The 969-nt window shown below is 37.2% G+C and overlaps 1 protein-coding gene across 1 annotated transcript in view; it reads left to right on the forward strand.

Annotated features, from left to right (window-relative positions):
- The first annotated feature begins 278 nt into the window (after positions 1-278).
- LOC107474573 (eukaryotic translation initiation factor 3 subunit E) overlaps positions 279-969 on the forward strand; it is a 3,459-nt gene continuing 2,768 nt past the window's right edge. Inside the window, exons 1-2 of the mRNA XM_016094197.3 lie at positions 279-651; positions 765-919. Coding sequence (XP_015949683.1) covers positions 444-651; positions 765-919 — 363 coding nt within the window. The 5' untranslated portion in view covers positions 279-443. The remainder of the gene's footprint in view (positions 652-764; positions 920-969) is intronic.

Below are 969 nucleotides of genomic sequence, written 5' to 3' on the forward strand. Positions count from 1 at the left end.
TAGTTATAAAATCTAATATAATATAAAGACTAAATTAAAAAAATACAAAAACTGAATTAAATTTTAGTAAAAATTCACATATAATTATTGTTTTATATAAAATTGATAACAAAAAATTATTAAAAATTTAATATATTTAATTAAATTATTATCTAATAATTTTTAACTATCAAATTTTATTTTTTAAAATCAAATCGAAGAGAATAAGATAAGAGAGAGAAAATTGAATGACCAAATTGCGATATCTAAAAGAAAATGTCAGATATAAAATCAAAAGGTTAAGGATGGAATTTAACCTAACCGTACCTTAGACTACGTTCTCCTAGGTTACTCTCCATCCGAACCTTACCACCAGTCTTTCTGAAAAACCCTCGTCTCCTCGACACACACGGAGGGAGGGTTTGTTAGCAGCTGCCGCAACCCCTAATTTCCATAACAAGGCAATGGCGACCTACGATCTCACGCCTCGGATCGCTCCGAACCTTGACAGGCACCTTGTGTTCCCTCTTCTGGAGTTCCTCCAGGAGCGCCAGCTTTACAACGATGGCGACATCCTCAAGGCCAAGATCGAGCTCCTCAATAACACTAACATGGTTGACTATGCCATGGACATCCACAAGAGCCTCTACCACACTGAAGACGTTCCTCAGGGTCTCTCTCTCTCTCTCTCTCTCACTGTTTTCGTTTAATTTTTATTTTAGTTTTAGGGGGATTTATTATTATTATTATTATGATTATTTATTTATTTATCGGTGTGGTGTCAGATATGGTGGAGAGGAGGGCGGAAGTTGTGGCGAGGCTGAAGTCGCTGGAGGAAGCAGCTGCGCCGCTGGTGGCATTCCTTCAGAATCCGTCCGCCGTGCAGGAGTTGAGGGCTGACAAGCAGTATAACCTTCAGATGCTCAATGACAGATACCAGGTTATATCGAAGTTTTCTTTTTTTTTTTTTTAAATAAAAATCAATTAGTC

This window comes from Arachis duranensis, chromosome 3, assembly GCF_000817695.3.
Source record: "Arachis duranensis cultivar V14167 chromosome 3, aradu.V14167.gnm2.J7QH, whole genome shotgun sequence".
Lineage (NCBI taxonomy): Eukaryota > Viridiplantae > Streptophyta > Magnoliopsida > Fabales > Fabaceae > Arachis > Arachis duranensis.